This window comes from Pocillopora damicornis, chromosome 7, assembly GCF_964200805.1.
Source record: "Pocillopora damicornis chromosome 7, jaPocDami1.2, whole genome shotgun sequence".
Lineage (NCBI taxonomy): Eukaryota > Metazoa > Cnidaria > Anthozoa > Scleractinia > Pocilloporidae > Pocillopora > Pocillopora damicornis.
In genome coordinates, this window is record NC_142676.1 from 1,470,607 (window position 1) to 1,490,340 (window position 19,734).

Sequence of the window (19,734 nt, forward strand, 5' to 3'; positions counted from 1 at the left end):
CTCTCATTTGGCAATCGTGCATACATACGATTATTTTAATCGATATGCGCCTTTTTCGTCCGGTTTGGATTCTCTCTAAAACCAAGCAAACTAACAAACAAACACGCAAAACAGCCAACGAAGAAAACCAAACATCCAAGCTTTTATTATGCATTACTTGTCAATAAAAATTAAATGTGGACTTTAAATTTAACAATCCATTCACTCATTAATTCGTTCCTACTTTCTAGCTTTCTGAAAGAGTCTGAAAGCTTCTTGGAAAGGATAAAGATACAAATCAAGTAGAATATTCGATTCACAGTTGCAGCCTTAAACAGTACCCTTGTAAACGCTCGGCTATGTTTTTGACAAACACCGGCAACAAAAAAATAAGCATCGTCAACAAAAATAAAAAGATGTTTCACGGTTTCTTGGATGAAATTGAAAGAAAATAAACACATTTAAGGCTGACAACAATTGAGATCAATTTTCGACAGAAATTAAAAAAAATAAACAATTATATCTAAATTATACAACTCAAAAAGATTCTTTAATTTTGTAACTCAAATTTGTGGTTGCACCTGATCAGAGAACCCCAGATCGAACAAACAAACAAACAACAAAAACCTATGTCAATAGCGGAAAGCAAGACTTCAATTCAATCATGGTCGATGCAATTTCCATGCACGCGATTCACTTTCGCGAAAGTAAATTTCTATTTGGTTCGCGATGCTGCCGAGGAACTTCATCACCAAGAACCTCAGATGCCGTCGTTCACGTATTTAGTTGACATAATGTGATGAAAGTGAACTACTATAGAAGTCTCATGCTTTATATGTGAATGCCAATTGTGGGTCAAGTGATATCCACAAGACAATGATTCTAGAATGCAAGTACAAAATGTTCCTTGTAAAAGACAATATTATTCAGTTTTCAAAACAATAGTGAAACATTTCTACAACAGAGGCGTTTCACTTGTCCTCGGTTTAAAACGGAACCTTTAGGAATCTCGAAAATAGCAAATTTCTGCTTTCTTTGCTGGTTTGTTTGTTCGTTTGTTTGTTTTTTGTTCTTCTGTGAAATTTAAGTGTTCATACAACTGAGGAGATCACTTCCTATCAGGAAGAACATTCCATGACCCAAATTTAATGACACAAACATTAAGCCCCATCCACCGAAATTTTGTCCTCTGTCCATATTTCGCCCCAAGCTGTGGGTCACGCATATATTTGGTGACGTGAGGGTCTCAGCACATTTTAAATGGTTACACCGTGGATGCTTTGCGTTCCTTTTTTTCCAAGTGGTCTCTGAGATAAGCGATACATAGTGGTTGGCGACGACCGACACGATTCAAAATAGTAGCAGGAAAAGGACCACCAAAATCAAGCTGGAAAAAATGTTAAAATAATACATATTTATTACTTGAGCCTTCAACTCCCATGAGTGATCAAGAAAGAATTTCTCCTTACCATACGAATACAATATCAAGTAGACAAGTGATAAGAATCAAGACAAATATTAATTAGGGGATTATTACTTGATCCAATACCGAATTCTCCAAACTAATCTCATGATAATTTTATAGCGGACAGTAAGGAGAGTTACTTACGAGATCTTGGGAGTGAGATAACAGTTACAGCAGCTGGCATTTGAGTGTCAAGAGTAATTCGGGATTGCTTAAGTTTCGCTCACTATATACGGCTCTGTGATTGGTGCCACACTCACAACCAATCAGTGGCAAGAATGAAACCAAGCGCGGCTTTCATTGACTACTCGTATTTTCTAGCACTTCAAGTGGTTTGCTTGTTTTAATTCGATTTTTGTTGGCTGCTTGGAATATTTTTGTTGGTTGAATTTAGCAGCATAGATTACTTCTGTTTTGTTTTATTTTTCACTCAGTTGAAATGCACTCAGTTCATGTAGAGTTACGTTACATTGAACACCTCTTTACCTGAGTAAGATACGACACCATAGAATACAGCTGACCATTTTGTAGCATGGGCTCAATTACCCAACCAGCAACGTGAACCTGTTAAAAAAAATTGTAAACGAGAAAAACTGGTTTGGTAACGCTTGTTGAAGTGACAACACTTTTAATGTTGAAGCACAGAATATTCAGAGGGATGGAGGACACGTGATTCAAAAGGCAGGAAAATAACGAGCAGGGAGCGCAAGTAACACAGCATTTAAATTGTACGAAAGCAGTCTGGAATAGGGCAGTCAGTCATACCTTCATTCTAATGATGTCCTTTTTTTGAGGTAATTCGGGGATGTCCACGGATGTCCCAGCTATTAGGTAACGTTCAGGCTGGGTGGGAAGAAACAACTTTAGTATCTCTATCTTCAATCTACACTCTATTTGTAGGGTGGTTGGAAAGCGCGTGTCTCAGCTCAAATTTAATAACTTAGTTTCATTTCCTGATATCTAAAGTGGCTGAATCTCAGGGCTATCTAAATATATCGAACTTAAATTTAACCAAAAAAAATCAGTTTTTCGAGAGCACAGATTATCATAGGCTTGATTTCCGCCGCTCTCTCGTGTCCGGTCTTGGCTCCTTCCCAAGGAGAGAAATGGGTTCGGGGGAGAGGCGCGGGCTCATATTCGCGAACAGCGGCTGGTAATCAAGCCTACGATTATAAGGACTTTCAAGAAACGGGCCTCGATCCGGAAGCCACCTCGTTTCCCGCAGAGTAAAGTAACTCTCAATGAACCAACTGCAAGTTACAGAGTAAACATTCACCTCGACTCGCTCTCCTATCAAAGCTACAGAATCGCGTGACTGCTTTACGAAGCACTGAGTTGTTTCATGATGGCAATAAACTGTAAAAAATAAAAAGAAAGAACCCTCTTACCACTCCATTAGACAGAGTAACATATCAAAACAAGATTTTCACGGTAACTTTACAAGCATTTTTTAGAGCTACTAGGTTTGAATGTTACTAAGTTCAAGTCATTACTGCGGCGATTACTCTCGTCTCCATTTAATAATCGACGGCTCAAAATGTTCAAATGTGTAACTAGAGTCCTTTTCCCTTTCAGATCGTAATACACTGTATTGGTTCTATAGACTAACATCCATTCACTGAGGGATTGTTGGAGTGAAGGGTTTTGGCTGTTTAAAGAGGAATTTCGTTCTTTGCGAACCTCCCAGAGGAAAGGAAAATTGTGGTTCACATTGACAGGGAGTTCGAAAAATCGGTACTCTGCTGTATTCTAAAATCACGTTCCTGAGCCACGAGTCTGCGCTATATTCAGCTAATAATCAATGGTTTTAAGCAAATGGAGAGATACAAATAAACTCATCCAACTTACTGATTTTAGTTTGATCGTCGATTTGCCTGACCAACTTGGTTTTCTTCGATATGCAAACAAAACAGAATAGTTACGTCTAACATTCGAACAGACAAACAAGCAGCAAACGGCTAGGTGCTAGAGACGATAATATTCAAGTTTGGCTTTCCATCAAATGAATGCTTTATCAAGAAGGTAATCCCGAGCCCCGAGTCCTAAGTCTTTTCGACCAGCTGTTGGTTGCCTTGGAAACCACTAAAGGAGTACATTGTGATCTTTAGGTGCGAGATTGGCGAGAAGAAGAAAACAGTTGTGTTTGATGCGTATGCGTACGACGGTGGAGTACCAATAGGACGTTAAACTACAGATAGCCGCATATTCCAAACACTCAAATATAAAAGAGTAATCAGCTTAGTTGATAACGTAAATTAGCCACCGTAGCTGAAGAGTTTAAAAGCTGATGTTTCGAGCGCAAGCCCGTCGTCAGAGCGATTGGAGGAATTGAGGGTTGTGCGCGGGTTTATATGCAGAAATTGGGGCTACGCTACTGGTGGGAATGTGGTGACAAGAAATCAAGAATAAATTAGTTGAATGAAACTCGTAGGTATTAAAAGTGCCGATTTGAAAGATAAATTTTTGTTCTAGAAATTTGCTGCTTTGCGAACTGTCTAGATGTTGGGAAAGGCCACAAATAGTTACCTTCAGCATTCTATCGTACACGTGACGCGTCATATGATTCCGCACCGCTTCATAAACTGTTGGCGGCTTCGCTTTGATCATTCCCTTGCCAAGAAAACTGCAAATACATAGAAAGTCATAAACCGCATAACCCAGACGTCAAATAATATCTAAGACCTGGGGAACATTACACAAAGAGACCTTCAAACGTTTCTTAACAACTGTTAGCTCGCTCTCTCGCTCAGTCAATACTTGACTGGGTGGGTGGAAATGTAAAATAAGTCGCTGATTATCGACTAGACGATCAAATTAACCTCCATAGCGGATTTCTTCACCATTAGTTCTTGCATCTCGGTTTTTTGTCTCGACGACAGACTGTCACTCGAGAGGAAGGCGTTTCCGATTCGCTAAAGCAGTTGTTTCACTAAAAAGAAGACCCTTCCAGAACAAAATGTCCTAACCTGTGAATCTTATCTCCTGTCTTCTGTAATATCACGACGTCTTTTTCAATGCTACGATAACTAAAAGAAAACAAAGAGAGAGAGCAAGTTGCGATAGAAAGGGTAACTCGTGGAAAAATAATAAAGCTCGTAAATATTCGGAAAAACAGAGAGATGATCAAAGATTAGCAACATGTTCATGATCTGATTTCTACATCAAACTACCGCAAAGATGAATAGTGAAACATTGTGTGACAAACGCAGATTGGATTTTAATTTCATCTCAGGTTGTGTGAATTTAGTAAAGTTGGCAAGACCCAACCAGCTCGAAACAGCTGTCCCCAATTTTAACTTGGTTTCCAGTTTTTATGTCGCTGTGTTGGCTCGCTGCTATTTTCTAATAATCAGATCTTCAAAAGATTCCAATGATACTGGAAACATAATTGACTGCGTCGCGCGAAAAAATTGTGTTCCTTTAAGCGGCTAAATTAAAAACAGCTCTAAATAGTGCACCGACTCCGGCGCTCGCTCTGCCGCGCAGTGTGAGTACTGTCTTGTGAACAAAAAAAAGCCAAACCGGACAAGCTAATGAGTGACGTTCACGACGTACCTCCACTCCCCTTCTCTCCCCTGACTGGCCTGGCCACCCATCTCTTCTGACACCGATATCTCTACTTGAGAAGCCAGTTGTACCTAGGCATATAAAAAAATAAACTAAGTTCATTCATTCTAGGGATTATCAGATTAAGCAAAAGATTCTTAATATGCTAAACCTTTGACAACAGTTTTATAATGAATAAAGGGGGTAATTTTCTAAAGAAACTGCGTCGGTGCGAGCGTATAACAGGGTAACTTAGTACTATCAACTGAGTTTATAACGTAAATTGGCCACTGTAAAGAGTTTAAAAGCTGACGTTTCGAGCTGACGAATGGTTAACGCTCGAAACGTCAGCTTCTAAACTCGTCACGGTGGCCAATTTACGTTATCAACTCAATTAATACTAAATGCTCTAACTCGAGCTCCGGTCTCTAAACCATTATCCACTTACAGTAAAAGACACTAAAAACTTTCTCATCCTTAATATTTTTGACAACGAAAGAGAAGAAATTGGCAAAAACGCGTTCTAACTGAAAAAACTGTATGACTCGAACCTACTTTTTTGAGAAACGTCCTCAAAATCTCCCGCATCTGCCAAGTATATATGAGGTTTCCTCAGCTCAAAACAAACTCCGTAAGGACTCTTTTCAGTTTGAAGTACTCAATGAGCGTAACCCTATGGGTTTGTCATCTCGTATAACTAATACTAGGGCGAGGCCCAGGAATTCCATCACCTCAACGGGAAGATCTTAATGTGGGTACGATGGAAAGTATAAAAAGTATGGTTGACGCAAAAGATGCTTGGGTATGGAGTTGGAGTGCAATCAAATCTTTCGAATAACATAGTTATTACCTCCCCTAGAAGGTTGGCAGCCGCTTGATTGCTAAGCGTTCGATAATCCAATTGATGTCTGTCCACTGTCAAAGCAAAACAATGTGGTGAGAATGAATACTTTTCTATTCTTAGCATTTTTTACAATCATCTATAAAGTAGTCATGGAAGGCATATCATGAAAGCATATAAATCAATGCAATATCGGTTTAAATTGCAAGCAAAAAACAACAGGAAACTCAAAGCATGCTCAAACAAAGCTGATTAAAATTTAAAAAGATTGTATCGGCAAAAAATTTGAGATCTGTCCGCTCCACTTTTTCCGAATTCTTCTGGACTCTTTGGAAGGGTCACTCCTACGCGTTAAGAATTCAACATACTGAAAAAATGACCTGTATCTGTCTCTTACCGTGTGTAAACTTCATTTGTTCGTCTGTAATTGGAAACATTTCCCCTGAGTCTTGCTGATGTGTAAAGATGAAAAGTTACATTAAGAGTTGTCAACGTTAGCAAGCTTGTTTACAGTGTACTACGTACGATCGCCCTAGGCTCGAGCGATCGAGATGATTTTATGGAAACTAGGCCTTAAGATCAATAGCGGCCGAGACAATCGCGAAGATCGAAGTAGGCTGGGTTGAGCCGAGCTCGTACCTGGGCCTTGTTTCCGTAGGATTGCCCAGGTCGCCTTAATCGTCTCGAAAATTTTGGCCCTAATTTCGATCAAAGTGATCATGTAGAAAACTAGACTTAAGATTAATCCAAACCGATTGGTGGTCGTTAAGAATAGTGGTAATGATACTGAAAAGAAAAGCATTTAGAGCCAGCCATAATTAGTTTAAAGCTATGCAGAACTCCTTAGTTTCTTCTAGCACGTTCCTTCACCTCGTCTCACCGTCGAAACAATACCAATACGACAACAACAAATCCGAGAACAAAAAAAGAAGAAAGAATCGTAAAAGGAAGAAAAGTCGGCAGGGTAAGCGACAAAAAAACCGGACCCCAACTTAACTCAAGCTCTGGATCCACTACTGGCTACTCCCCCCCCCTCCCCCCTCTGGACTTGTTGCCAGTCTATCGAGGAGTTACCTTGTAGGTTTTCGATACCCATTCATTCTTGTGGGTGGAGATAGGTACCGTGTGATCAACGTATTTTGCCCGAGAACACTGTGAACAGGCTCTTTCGACTACTATCGAACCAAACTACAGGGTAAACCTGTGTCCTTCTTACCGATATATTATTTGGGTCGAACCTATCCATCATTTCAGAAGAATGCACACTGTCGGTATCTTGCGTCTCCAGTAAGCTCCAGCCTTGTAAAGACACTTTCTCCTCCTTTTCAACATCCGGCTGCGGTTGCTGAGACGATTTGGCTTTCATTAACGCCGTACATAATTCAGCGCCTTCTCTTCGAAGTTGCGATGTGTCCAAGCCGTCAACCTCCACTTCAGCTTGATAACAAGCCTCGAGTTTATCTCGTAAAACCGCGAGAGCCTGAGGCTGAGATGATAGCACTCTGTTCACAAGTCGAGCAGGTAGATTTCCTGAAACGTACGTAGAGAACCCCCGATAAGCGCTTAACCTTCGCAAATTAAGGAGAGGAACCCTCAATTTTAAATCTAAGTATCATAAAAGAGTTTTTGTTTTAACCCGTGGTCTCAAAATGTTTGATTTTTAATCAGTTCCGCCTGTAGTAGCACCATAGCTTCCACGACTTTTTGAAAAACTCCCAGCCATAGCGACAAGTTACATTGAGTTCTAATCATAATTCCACGGATCTCAAAACCCTTTCTCAAAACCGTTAGGACATTTTAAAAGTCCCGAGTGTGTTATAGAACTCCCGTGCAAAGGAAACCTGTTCCCACATTTGTCCACGCGTGGAAATAGCTGGGAAGATTGCATAGACAAAAAGCTCTTTTACTTACCTTTTAAATCAACGCGAGTCATGTACGTTACAACGTAACTTGGAGGATCACTACTCAGTTCTTTAACCACAAAACCGCCCGTGATTATCTCCGCTCTGAAACAACAAACACCACCATTAATATATTAGACGTGCGATTGCTTGTATCTCACGCGATCGGCCATGCAAGTTAAAATAATATCGCGAGCGAGAGTCGCCTTAAACGTGGAGACGCGGATAACTTTATCTGAAGAAGACACCTGTGTCATCTCGAGGGACAACTGATCGCGTGGGACAACTGATCGCGTGTTACATACCGAGAGTAAACGGGTAATGGCGCGAGGTTTCCCTGCTATCGGTAAAATAAAGAAAAAAATGGAGCCATCAGGTCTGCACCCTTGGTGTGCCTACAAAGGCTGAAACAGCTCAATTTGAAGACATCATCATTCCCTTGAGAAGACCGGGCGCCTTCCTCTCTGAGCCAGGCATGTCTCTACTAGCAAGACGACTTTGGAGGGAGTTTTGGCGCACAATCGCACGAGTTAGCACGATCAACATTCGACTTCTAGCAATCTTTTCTTCCTTAATATAGAGCAAGAGGGCCAAGCAAAGGAGGAGTGAGACGACTATTGTACTCGAGAAGTGAAAGAGATTAAGGACACTTCTCTGTCTCTCGGAAAAATCTTCACTGTTTACTATCCTTCATCACGACAAGGATAGAACAACAGACACAAACGCAGTAACTTGCTATGAATTGCATTCACTCAAAAAGGAGGGCCCCACTGTACACCTTTGTAATGCTTGGTGCTTTAACTGTCTGATCGACCGAGTGAGAATGGGCCATTTTACAGTTGTGCACTTAGTCGCCAAGCCTTGATTTGGAGTGAGGCTGAAGGTGACCTTGTTGAGATAGAGACCAGTATCTAGTTAGCATGATAACAAAGTAATTTACATTTGAAAAGCAGCAAGGTTTGTATCATAACAAGGTCACCCTTAGCCTCACTCCTACTCAAAGGCTTGGCAACCAAGCACACAATTGTAAAATGGACTCTTGTCCTGAAAAGCCCTGTGTCGGTGACAGAAACGGACAAGACATCGGGCCTTGTATTAAAAGTTATAAGTTATTATTTACCGAACAATTCCTTTCTTTTCGGGACACCTCTCATGCTCGACCTGCGAACATTACAGAGAAATCATGTCATTTATGGCCTAAAAAGCTGTGCACTAGCTTTTACATTTCTATTCGCGACCATCTATACACAGGTACTGGTTACAGGGCCCGCGTGCAAGTTTTAGTATTCACAAGCTCTGTAGCTCTATTTCCTTTCCCCTGTAAGCTATCTGAAATGTCTCCGCCTTTTTAACATTAAAAAAAAATTATTTCAAGTTAACAACTCCAAAGAAGGAGAAAAGCACAAGAGACGCTAGTTCATCCCAGAGTTACCCCCCCCCCCCCCCACAACTTCCCCCACCCCACCCTTATCTTTTCATCGGGTTTTCCTGCCGTTCGCTGGTACCATTCTACTTCTTGGTACGAGAGTGGCAAGTTAAAGTGAAATTTTCTGCCCAGGAACACAACACAGAGACCCGGCCAGATTTCGTTCCCAGACTCTTTCGACCTGAAGTCCAGCCACCGGCGGCGTCTCCCACGACCACCCACCCATTATAGACTACCTTATAGGGATTTACTGGATATCTCGCTCAGTGCACGGATACCTATTCATAACCACGTGGGAGTCAGAGGGTCACTATAACAGTTAGGTGTCTTGTCCAAGTACATAAAACAATGTAAACGAATCAATCATTCCGCTTTTCAGCATGCTTAACACTAAGCTGCCGTGTCTCCCACAAAAAGTTTCATTTAGCAGATAAAACGTAAAAAAATAACGCTTAAAGCACACACCGCCTCAGAAGCCAAGGCAATTACGCCTTCATCAATCTCTCGGAGAATAGCTATGACACAGAAGTCCCGACCGCTAGCTGGCCATTGTGGTTTGTACTCCAGTCGGTTGACCTGAAAGAATGACGAAAAGTTGTGAGGATCGAGGCAAAATTTCGCGTTAAGGCAATATGAAGTTAAAACAAAAACATTCATATCTAATTCACTTCACTTAACGAATAAAAAGCATGATTTGCAAGTTGTTTTCCTGTGCTTCTTTCCAAAAGTTTGTCTTTTTTCAGCATACCATTGCGTGACGCTGAAACAAGTGACACAACCATTGCGTGACGCTCAAAGCAAGTGACACAACAAGAAACTGTCAAATTTTCGTAAAAAAAAATTTTATAATCCCTGATCCGAAATGAATGATACTTGCAAAGATCATCTTAACCGAAACTTACCTTTGTAATAGGATCAATTTCTTCCACAGTTTCGCCTGTAAAAGTAATACATCAGATTATTTCACGATTATTCGCCGAATTCGAAGGTGAACAATTGCCGTAATATAATTGCAAATAATTTATAATTGTAAATTTATAATTGTAAATTCATTCTGCTGTCGAAACTGTTCTGTAAATAAAAAAAACTTTGCGTGTCTTTCACTACAATTATTTTGATTACTTCTGTCAAGAATGGCAGCCAGTTACCACTAGAATTTATTGTGCGACTTCTCGAGCAACTCTTGCGTTTGTCGCATGCTCTCCAAATTTCCTATCACTCATCCATCCATAACTCGATATATAATCACGCTTACAATGAACCGATTCTTAATTTAACGGTTATGGTATCGTCTACGAGGGAATCCTCGAACAATCAGAGCGCGCACACCTTTATAATCACCAGAGCAGTTGTACTAACACAAATTAAACCAACAATCGTTCTCCAGTATGAGATGGGGTTAAGTCTCAAGATGACTGAAGGTAAAATGCCAGTCAGTGGCATATGAGGTGAGGCAAAATTGACAGCAGACACCGAAAATGCCTGGGACCGAATTCTTGCTGGGGTACTCTAAAATGCGTGGTTACCAAGCCGTCGGCATTACGTAACGACGGAACATTTCCTCGTGAAATCGAATAGCACCGGAGCAGCAGAACTGTAGAAGAATGTCTGAAGAAAAGGATTCAACTACAGCTGAATATTGGACCGATCGTTGGAAGGAAGGGAATACTGGCTGGCATCGGCAAGAAGTAAACGCATATCTAATTAAGTATGTTGACGAGCTCACTGGTGGAAGAGCGAAAGTGCGTGTATTCGTGCCTCTCTGCGGCAAGTCAGTCGATATGTTGTGGTTAGCCGACCAAGGACACGCTGTAATAGGGGTAGAGGTTGCTAAAAAAGCAATTGAAAATTTTTTCTTAGAAAATAATCTGAGTTTCACCGTGGAAATCGTTAAAATGGCCGCGGTAAGCGAACCTGTGGACAAGTACAAGTGCAACGAAAAGGATATCACAATCTTTTGCTGTAATCTGTTCAGTGTTACGGAAGATGATGTCGGTGGCAGATTTGACGCTATTTGGGACCGCGGATCTTTGTCTGCTGTTGCTCCTGCATTCAACGATAATGGCAAACGATACACGAAAAAGATGCGTTCACTTCTCGCAAGCGATGGAAACTATATGTTAGAAAGCCATTACTATGAAGTTGACCGAGGAACGAGGCCACCAGCCTGCATTTCTGAAGAGCTTAGGAATGAAATTTATGGAGAAGATTTTACCATCAGAGAGCTGGAAGTAAATAGGCTGGAAGAGGATCCTAACAGGAACTTATCCTTCGCTTTAGATTTGCACTATCATTTATTCAAACCAAAGGAAAAATAATGAAGGCATCTGAATGCATTACCCTAGACTAATTAGCCCAACTGATGCTGATTGCAGGGGAATGCACGATTTTTTCTACATGAGAAACTTTAGAACCTAGGTGATTCTATCACAGCTTGTTTACAATTGATTCCGACTCGATTTGGTTGTTGTTTGTTTTTCCTTTTTTAAGACATTTCATATTTAGTGCAGAAGTCAACACCAGAGTAAAGTTAGGTCTCATTTATGAGATGAATGTACTAATTGAACAATGCAAGGACAGTGAAAATCTGGTTTTTGGCGAGTGATAGGTTAATGTGGAACACTTAAAGTAATGATTTTGGTTACAAGACTTAGGCAACAAGAGGTAAAAAAAAGAAAAAAATCAGGTAGCACCTTTTGACTTTAATCCAAACTGGAGCATGTCAGTCTGTAGTGCAGGAATTTTTGTTGGAGAGGGCTATTAAGCATTACAAGCTTGTTATGTTTAAGTCTTTGTTTCCCCCCATCTCCCTCTACATTAAAACTAAAAGATGGCAGCTGTCTTAGCAGAACTGCACCTTCACCACAGGCTAAGAGCCTGAGGATATGAAGCATCAAAGAACTCAGCTGAGTGCTACAACCACCAATAAAAAAATAGATTTTCACCATTTTTGGTCTGATGTAGAATCCTCTTTCTTTTTTGCTTCAAATTAGGCATTGTAAGTTCATTCTCAACCATTTACATAAGCCAAGCAGAGCCACTTCTTGAGTTGATGTACCATTAAGCTTTATCAAGCAGGTATTGGACGACAATTAACATTGTTTCATTGAATTTTGGGTCTGGTGTTCAACCCTTTCAACTCCCAATATCTGATTGTTAATTCTCCCCTCCAGCTGCTACACATTTCCATGTAAATTAGTTAGAAGAATGTGGTGTTAGATCAAGATGACAACTTCTATCTGATAAGTCTGAATAATCTCATTACCTTTTTGCTGGATAATGTATGGATATTATGGGGAGATGTTATGTGTTGATCACTTTTGGGAGTTAAAGGGTTAAATGAGGTTAAGAAATCTCATGTTTGTAATGTTGTACAACACCAGTCTTGGCAGCTTACAAGAAACTGATATTGAATACCTTTGAGGAACATGTCGTCCCACTCCCCTCTAAAATCCAGTTCGTAAATGTAGGCCAAAATGTAGTCAAGTGGCACATTTATCACTGAAGTTGCTCTATAGCAGTCCCAAGGTCGCTCTCCTGCCATAGGTGGTCGTTTTAGAATATCCAGACCCCTTAAGAAACATAAGATGAATATTAAACAGCAGGAGTAGTTTCACAAGTAAAGGATGTCATCTCGGAGTCCATAAAATAGCTTCCTACTTCTCACTCTGCAGAGAACAGAATGGATATTCACAATATACTTTCCTTAAGGAGTGTTGCAAAGGGTTAATGTATATTATAACACTCATTTCAGTCTACACACAGAAAATATTCTTTATGGCCTTTCCCTAGCTAGTATCAGTAAATTTCATTATTCTCTTCATGCATGCTATAAACAAAAGCTCTTGCACGATTTATCACCACTGCTGATGAATGCTTTTATCAACAAAATGAAATATCCTATCTTCTCCAAAACAGACAGATCTGTACAAAGGACACTTGAAGTAAACACCTGTCATTTAATTTAAACTGAAATCAACCATTTTTATGCAATTTAACTCCTTTGAAGATGGTACCACACTTGAATTAACAAATAGAGAAGCCTTGACTGTGCTCTGTTCTGTTGTAAAGCACGCAGGAAGCGGCTAGAGCACGAAAGAAGTGTAGGTCTTGTTCCGAAATTTCACTTTCAATTAATGAAAAAAAAGCTAGAAAGAAGTCCCGGAAAAGGTCGGCCATAGTACGATTTGGCAGATGGCGTGACAGCTTTAGCTCAGTTCTATGCTCTATACTCTCATAGAGCACGCTCTTTCAACCAATGACAGTACGTGTTATATCTGAGCTTTATTATAATGTGTTGTATACTATGGCATGTGCACATCAATCAAAACAGTTTCCAACATACTTTGTACTCCCTTGAGAAATCCAGTTGTCAGTTCCTTCAGTGGCCTGGTAGATGTCCATCACTTTTTGGAGCATTCCCTCCAAACTCTCACTGGCACAGGAAAATAAGACAAATTTCATCAAATTATTCAAAGAATTGATTATTTAAAGAATTAAAAAGAGAAAGCAGACTCAATCTTTGAAAATTGACATTCAACAATTCCTGATAATAAAAGGATATATCAATCCATTTAAATTAATGTGTAATTCTAAAAGCAATGTGGGAAAATAGTGTGGTGGAAATTTTTCTGTAGTTTTTGGTAAAAAGTTTACAAAACCACAACAAATATGCTAAAGAAAGAGTATGACTAAGATTTATGTCTTGAAGAGAGGTGGTGTGGAGGATTCATAGACAAAAGTGTGGTAATAGCCTGCAGTGCAGGTGTCTTATTAGTGCTAGCTAGATTATAACTCAAATGAAATCTCTCTTTCGTTTCAACTATTTACTAAACACTCCCTTCAAAATGAAAATGAAAAAGGATTATCACCTTCTGAGGAATTCTGGAAGATGTGAATCACTAACAACACTTTCTTTTCCCTGTTAATTTTTTCAGAAGAAAAATAACATGATAAGCAAGTTTTACAAAATTAAAAAAAAAAACTAATTGAAGCTTCTCCAGTTTATTAACTTTAGTTAATAAAATTAAATCACAATCACACATTTAAATGTGATATTACTATTTAATGTTGAAAGGAAAACTTCTATTAAAATGAGGGTGCAAGAAAGACTTATATTCAGTTCCTTAACCCTAACGACTCCTTCTTTTTGTGTCACATTTACAAATCTGTCTTTATATCTCCCCATCTCAAGACATAAATTAGGCATGTCCTACCTGCTCAAGTCCACTAGTTGCTAAAAATGATAACATGACAAGTGATTGTCCTTTGGTGTCATGAATCTCATGCTGTACAATTTCATGAGGAAATGAACAGACTTCACAGCACTGGTGCTGACACCAACCATGGTGAACTAGCACTGGTATATATATGTGACAAGCATGAGGGAGAAGTGGGTTTATACTGTATCTTGTATCATGGCAAAAGTTACTAAGGCTGGTATCAAGGTAAAATTTGACATGTTACCTTGTACCGTCACATACCCTTTTTATCATTTTGTTATCATCAGTCAGGTCAACTGCTCCACCCAGTAAATCACCAACACCTGGAAGAAGAAAGTCTGGTCTTAACTAATATGAAATTTCAATGACCTCAGTGGTGTCATTAATTAGCTATCTCATAACAGTCACTGGGAATTAATTAAAACTTCAATACAATCAAAGCAAACCTCTGGCTGCATGTTTAGATCCTAATTTAAATGGTGACACATAATTTATGATATTCTTTACCCTGGCCAACAGGAGTCAAATTAAGTGTACAATGTCATGTAAACTGCATCATTTACCATACATCCACACTGAGATGTGTCTTAAAATGCACATGTTAACCATATGTCATAACGAAGCTTTTAAGAACTGAAAGTGTTTCCCATCCTAAGGACACCTGACAGAAGGTGCGACTGACTGAATTAATCAATCTTGTGCTCATCAGTCTGGATGCACAGATCAATGAGACTGCCACTCTCAATAATAGTTAAACAAAATATTCATTGAAAACACTTGTATAAAGAAAAAGGCAACATTTTTCATCATTTTATCAGTGTCATTACCTAATCCTGATGCTAAGAGAACACAAGAACTGTTTATCAGTACTTTACATGTCACCTAAGCTTAATGCATTTAAAAATACTGTGATTACATACTATAACTGTGTTGTTAGTAGGGCTCTATAAGTTTATCAGTTCTGACAAGATACTACTTTTTAAGTGATCAAATGGCATGAAGTGAACTTATCCCTTTGTCTGACATGAGACCACTCAATAATTGCATTAAACCACCTGTATCACACATGTTTAATCCTGGAACAGTATATAAATCACAATCAGGTCACACAGATATTATTGTAAACACTACTGACATGACTCACCTGTTTGGTTAATGGATTCTAGATGTGTGACATGATTGTCACTCCCAGACAAACTTATGTTGCTGGGTTCTGATCCAACAGAATTAGCATGAGACTGATCAGGTTTGTAATGAGTAAAGAAATCCTGTAGTCCTGCTACGCGAGATACTGTCAATTGTGGTATTGATGCAAAACGTTCTGATACAGGTGCCACAATTAAGGAGACTAGACTTTCACTTGGCTCATCATCTCCTGAAAACAAAAGAGTTGTTGAAATGAATCACAACAGTCACGAATAATTTCAAATCTATTTGGTTCCTTTATGTCATGAATTTGCACAATCAAAGAAGTCGAGTAAGATGTCTTGCATTTTGTCAAGATTCCATGACAATTTGGCATTACCCATTTATATAACTCCTGAATGGAAAGAGATCTCATCAGGGTAAAGTGTCCGGCACCCAGAAAAATAACTCAATAACCCAGGCTAGGGTTGGACTCAGGACTCCTCTTCTCAGAGTTCAGTGTGCCTAAATGTAAAAACCACCATGTCTCTTACAATATACACATCAACTATATGTGGAAAGGTTAATTTTATTATTGACATCTTACCATTGTCCATAGATGACACTAAGAAGCATGACAACAAGGAGCCTTCTGCTGGAATGACTTGTTCAACAAATGAGCTAACAAACCATGCTTCAGACTTTGTTTTCAAGTCTGTATCCCAGTACCTATGATATATATTAAACACAAATTAAAAATGACAAACAGAAAGATCATGAGATCATTAAGCCCTTTAACTCCCATAAGTGGCAAAATATTACTCCTCCCTAAAATATCCATAAATTATCCAGCAAACGGGTCATGAGAATACTCAGACTTATCCAGTAGAAGTTGATATCTTGATCAAACACCAAATTATTGCCACTAATTTATAAGGAGATTCATAGATGCAAGAAGGGAGAATTCACAATCAGATCTTGTGTGAAAAGGGTTTGAAACAATGGCAAGCTGATTACAAGTCAAGAATCTTTTTCAGTTACAGACTACATTCACCTGTACATAAAAGGATACTGAAACTTTCAGAATTTACTTGCCTTGAATAAACTGCTTTTGTCTCTCCACCAAACATTTCCCTCAACTGAAGCACAGCTCTTGCCAAAAAACTGCTACAGTTAAAAGAAACTGACACAACATCCTGATTGTTGCCGGTTGTAACCTGCGACACAGTCTTTACTGAAGGATCCCACTCCAATAAAAGAAAAGGCTGCTTTAAGACTTTCATCACCTCCTATTCAGTAACATTCAAGAGAGCCACATGTAGTCAGATAAATTCTTTGACAAAAATAACAAACTCATGATAAAAAATTATTAAAGATTGGATTTATTGCCTGCATGTAACTTTCCTCTCATCAAACTATAACATTACATAATAATGTTATATAACTATAACATTACATAATATCTCAAGAAAATGTTGATATTTAATAATGACTACTGTTGGTAATATACCAGTCTGAGTTTAAAATAGGGACTCCTCTCCCAGGTACTTAAACTCTCATAAATGTTTAATTCCCTGTAAGGAGAGGTTCACATAGGTGTACCAAATTTAAAAGGGAGCACTAGAAATATCACCCTACCTGGCCTTTCTGTAAAATTCATTTAACACATACTAATATAAGACTGAAGAGTAACTCATAAAATCACACTGTCTATAAACAATTGTAAAAATTATTTTACATACAGGTACTAATTGTACATCTTAAATAGCTACCTGCTTGGATGCAGGAATGATTCCAGAACATGCATAAATTATTCTTGACATCCAGGGAGGGGTACTTCCTCCCAAGTCCTTTTGCCAGATTCTCAAACCACTGTCAACAGACTTCAGCTGCCAGCCTTTGGAGGCCTTGGGAGGAACATGCTAGGAAAATGATTTTAAAAAAATCAAGACTAAGAGAAATTAATGATGAATGATGACTTGTTAACATGCCAACCTATGGTCAGAAAAATGTTACTTTGAAGCCATAAATTTATGATTGAAGTCTCTCATGTTTCTCATGAGTAAGACCACATGTTCTTCAAAAATTATCCACAAACTGAGCTTGCTGAATCACTAGATCCAAGTATCATATCATTATAAAGATTAGTGTGGCAACAAAAAATTGTCGTAATTTCTAAAAATATGACCCATTCAAACCTGAACAATATCTAAGCTCTGTGATTGAAATGTTTTCTAAAAACAATATCAGAAATAATCATAACTAACTGAAAATAATTTTATACTAATAGCTTCCAAAATATAACTAACAAAAAGATTTATCAACATTTTGCAAAATTTATGGAGCAATTTTTTTAGTATATCCATATTTGGTGTTTTCACACCTTATTTACCATAGAACAATCAGTGCAAGTAAATTCAAAACATGGCAAAATCAACAACTCCTTTTTTTTTATCTATTGTTAATAAGATACAAGGGCCTTTTATCACAAACATTCCTAAACAAAAAAAAAAAGATTAATTTATTAATAACCCTAAGCAATAGACTGAAATTCTTTAATTATTTTCAGACCCACAACACTGAGGATCATATTACCACTCCACTAAAAGTTTACCAATTCTATGAATATTGTAAAAGTCAGTAAAAGTCATATCAAAGTACAGATCATTAATGAATTAATGTGACAAAGAAACACAGCTGAAGTCTGGGCGAATTAATGACTGCGGAACCACTTCAAGTTTATTTACTATTTACATGCTCAAATATTACACCACTGTTCTTTGTTCTGGATGCTTGTTTTGTGAAATTTAGATAATCTAAACCGATTGATCGATTGATGTAATATTGTCCTTAAGGCTTAATAATTTATGACTGTAACTAATTTGCAACATCAGCCTGTTAAAGCTCACATTTACGTATCCTGAACGAGCAATGAATTAAGTTTCCTTCACGTAGAAATTCATTGACAGTGACATAAGCTCTACTGTTTTTCACGTGAACGTCTCTTTGAATTAACAAACATAACCTGAGGGTTTTAGATGGTTGAGCGCTTGAAACTTGATATGCTGACGAATAAAATACACTGTAGAACCGCGTACTGGGTTAAAATATCGAACCAGATCGAGTAGTAAACAAATCTCTCACCCCCAGAAAAAAAGAAAACAAAAAAACAGGTACCTTTTTGATGAACTTTATTTTTTCCTGTGCAGAAGTTTTATCATGGATAGATCCCTGAAAAGTGCAAGGGAAAAAATCAGTTTAGGTAAACGCCACATGAACAAGTATAATTACCGTATCATTGTCGGCGCTCAGCTGATCTTGCTCTTCGACCGTCTAAAATTCGCTTTTTAAAACAATTTTAAATTTGCTTACCTTGCGGAAGAAAATAATATAAGTGACGAGTGCAACAAACACACTTATCAACGACAGATACAGAAGGCATAAAAGCGAGAACATCGCATCTCAGTAAGAGAATTCCTTTGCAGCTGGCTTTCCAACGAACGATGAAACACTGTCTGAGGTACGAAAGACCTGTGACAGATCATGAGCCCACGAACAATAGAAGTGTTAGGTCAACTTCCGGTTCTTTCCGGTGAGTCTTGTCTCCGGCAATACTTTCATTGTAAGTCATCAAACTCGTGATGGCCAAAGTGCGAAGTGCGTTCATCATGAGATTTGAAGAAAAGGTCAAATAATGAACTGTTTGAGCTTAGTCAAAGCTCAAGAAAAATAATTGAGTTACCGGGTACACCTGCGTTTCAGGCAAGATTACCCGCGGCTTGACTGCGAATCGGCCGCAAATGTTTAATTTGTTTGGATGACCTTACCCAAAAAATCACAAAAGAAGTCCATGGGGATGGGAGTGAGTGGGAAAGCGGCGTTGAAATAACGGCGTAATTCGTAATTTCGTTCATCTATACATACGAGGAGCCACAAAATTTGTCGGATGTTATATTTTATTACCGACCATTTTAAAGCTTCTTAAAAATCATTGACTGCTCATTTGCCTTCATCCACTGCTTAGTGGCTAAAGCGTTTTCAATCGAGAAATTTACCCTGTCACTTTGAAATTGTAGAGCAAGGGGGGGGGGAGGGGGAGGGAGGGTACTACGACAAATCAGTTGACTGTTGTGGAATAAGGTGAGGGATACGTGCGCATTCGCTCAGATACTGATCTGACCTTGTAACGATACTCCTCTCCCGGCCCAGCCCTCGACTTCTTACTTTTC

At 38.8% G+C, this 19,734-nt stretch overlaps 2 protein-coding genes across 2 annotated transcripts; one reads left to right on the forward strand and one right to left on the reverse strand.

Annotated features, from left to right (window-relative positions):
* Positions 1–122: 122 nt before the first annotated feature.
* Positions 123–19,048, reverse strand: LOC113682888 (uncharacterized). The gene is made up of 25 exons (XM_027200063.2): positions 18,878–19,048; positions 18,683–18,736; positions 17,278–17,427; positions 16,601–16,794; positions 16,113–16,234; positions 15,525–15,755; positions 14,642–14,703; positions 14,030–14,079; positions 13,504–13,593; positions 12,576–12,730; positions 10,061–10,095; positions 9,624–9,734; positions 8,853–8,893; positions 7,743–7,837; positions 7,048–7,361; positions 6,229–6,283; positions 5,841–5,905; positions 5,000–5,082; positions 4,411–4,470; positions 3,971–4,067; positions 3,293–3,335; positions 2,721–2,800; positions 2,210–2,287; positions 1,931–2,008; positions 123–1,366 (listed from the first exon to the last, which is right to left on the reverse strand). The coding sequence occupies exons 1-25, from the start codon at positions 18,959–18,961 to the stop codon at positions 1,244–1,246; spliced, it is 2,550 nt and encodes an 849-aa protein (XP_027055864.2). The 5' UTR covers positions 18,962–19,048; the 3' UTR covers positions 123–1,243.
* On the forward strand, positions 10,683–12,105 carry LOC113682887 (putative thiopurine S-methyltransferase). Its single transcript, XM_027200062.2, has one exon. It carries the CDS (start codon positions 10,763–10,765, stop codon positions 11,474–11,476), a length of 714 nt encoding a protein of 237 aa, XP_027055863.2. The 5' UTR covers positions 10,683–10,762; the 3' UTR covers positions 11,477–12,105.
* Positions 19,049–19,734: the final 686 nt, after the last annotated feature.

Excerpts from the sequence above, each read along its gene's own strand:
- LOC113682887 (XM_027200062.2), top strand. The coding sequence starts at position 10,763 with ATGTCTGAAGAAAAGGATTCAACTACAGCTGAATATTGGACCGATCGT.
- LOC113682888 (XM_027200063.2), bottom strand. The coding sequence starts at position 18,961 with ATGTTCTCGCTTTTATGCCTTCTGTATCTGTCGTTGATAAGTGTGTTT. Across the intron at positions 16,235-16,600 it reads ACAAAAGCAGTTTATTCAAG|GTACTGGGATACAGACTTGA; the intron begins GCAAGTAAATTC and ends TATATATCATAG. Across the intron at positions 8,894-9,623 it reads TTGCCTTGGCTTCTGAGGCG|GTCGAGCATGAGAGGTGTCC; the intron begins GTGTGTGCTTTA and ends TAATGTTCGCAG.